The following is a 672-nucleotide window of genomic DNA, read 5'->3' on the forward strand; positions in this document are numbered from 1 at the left end:
CCCCAAGGGGGCCCCCGAGAGAGAGAAAGGAGACAGAGAGGAGCGGCAGGAGGAGACACAAAAAGCAGGGGGGGAGTGCAGCGCTGTACACCCCACAGGGACTGTCAGCAGCAGCAGCACCATTAGTACAAACTGCAGCAACAGCAGCAAGAGCTGCTGTTGCTGTTGCTGCTGCTGCTGCTGCTGCTGCTGCTGCAGTTGCAGCTGCAGTGAAGGTAGTTTGGCTCTATGATGCATCATTTCTGCTGCACACAGCAGCTGGCCTGGGGCCCCCAGGGGCCCCCCTCTAGCCGTGAAGTGTGAGTTGTGGTTTGGGGCTGCATGCATGTATAGGAATTCATTTGCATGCGGACTGCCAATAGAAAAAACCCAGAGAAAGAACAGGGGAGAAGGCCCAGGGGCCCCCAGCCTCAGCTGTACGTACACCCTGAGGTGTACGTACACCTTGGGGTGTACGTACACCCCAAATGCAGCTCAACAGAGAGGCTCAGCAGCACGAGCGGGCCCCCGAGGCCCCACATGCTGGGGGCTATAAGCCAGAATTTCGTTTCAGTATGAAGGTAAATCAACTAAAAATATTATTAATAAATAATATTTAATTATTTAAAAAGAAAAAAAGGATCTGAACAAGGGGAGATGAGCCCCAGCTGCTGCTGAGGCCTTGTGGTGGGG

The 672-nt window shown here is 53.9% G+C and overlaps 1 protein-coding gene across 1 annotated transcript in view; it reads right to left on the reverse strand.

Moving 5' to 3' along the window:
• Positions 1-240, reverse strand: part of EMH_0007050 (uncharacterized protein) — a gene marked incomplete at both ends in the record, with an annotated part of 6,935 nt that extends 6,695 nt beyond the window's left edge. Inside the window, one exon of the mRNA XM_013497800.1 lies at positions 121-240. Within this exon, the coding sequence (XP_013353254.1) occupies positions 121-240 (120 nt within the window). The remainder of the gene's footprint in view (positions 1-120) is intronic.
• Positions 241-672: the final 432 nt, after the last annotated feature.

This window comes from Eimeria mitis, genomic scaffold, assembly GCF_000499745.2.
Source record: "Eimeria mitis Houghton genomic scaffold, Emh_scaff294, whole genome shotgun sequence".
NCBI lineage: Eukaryota > Apicomplexa > Conoidasida > Eucoccidiorida > Eimeriidae > Eimeria > Eimeria mitis.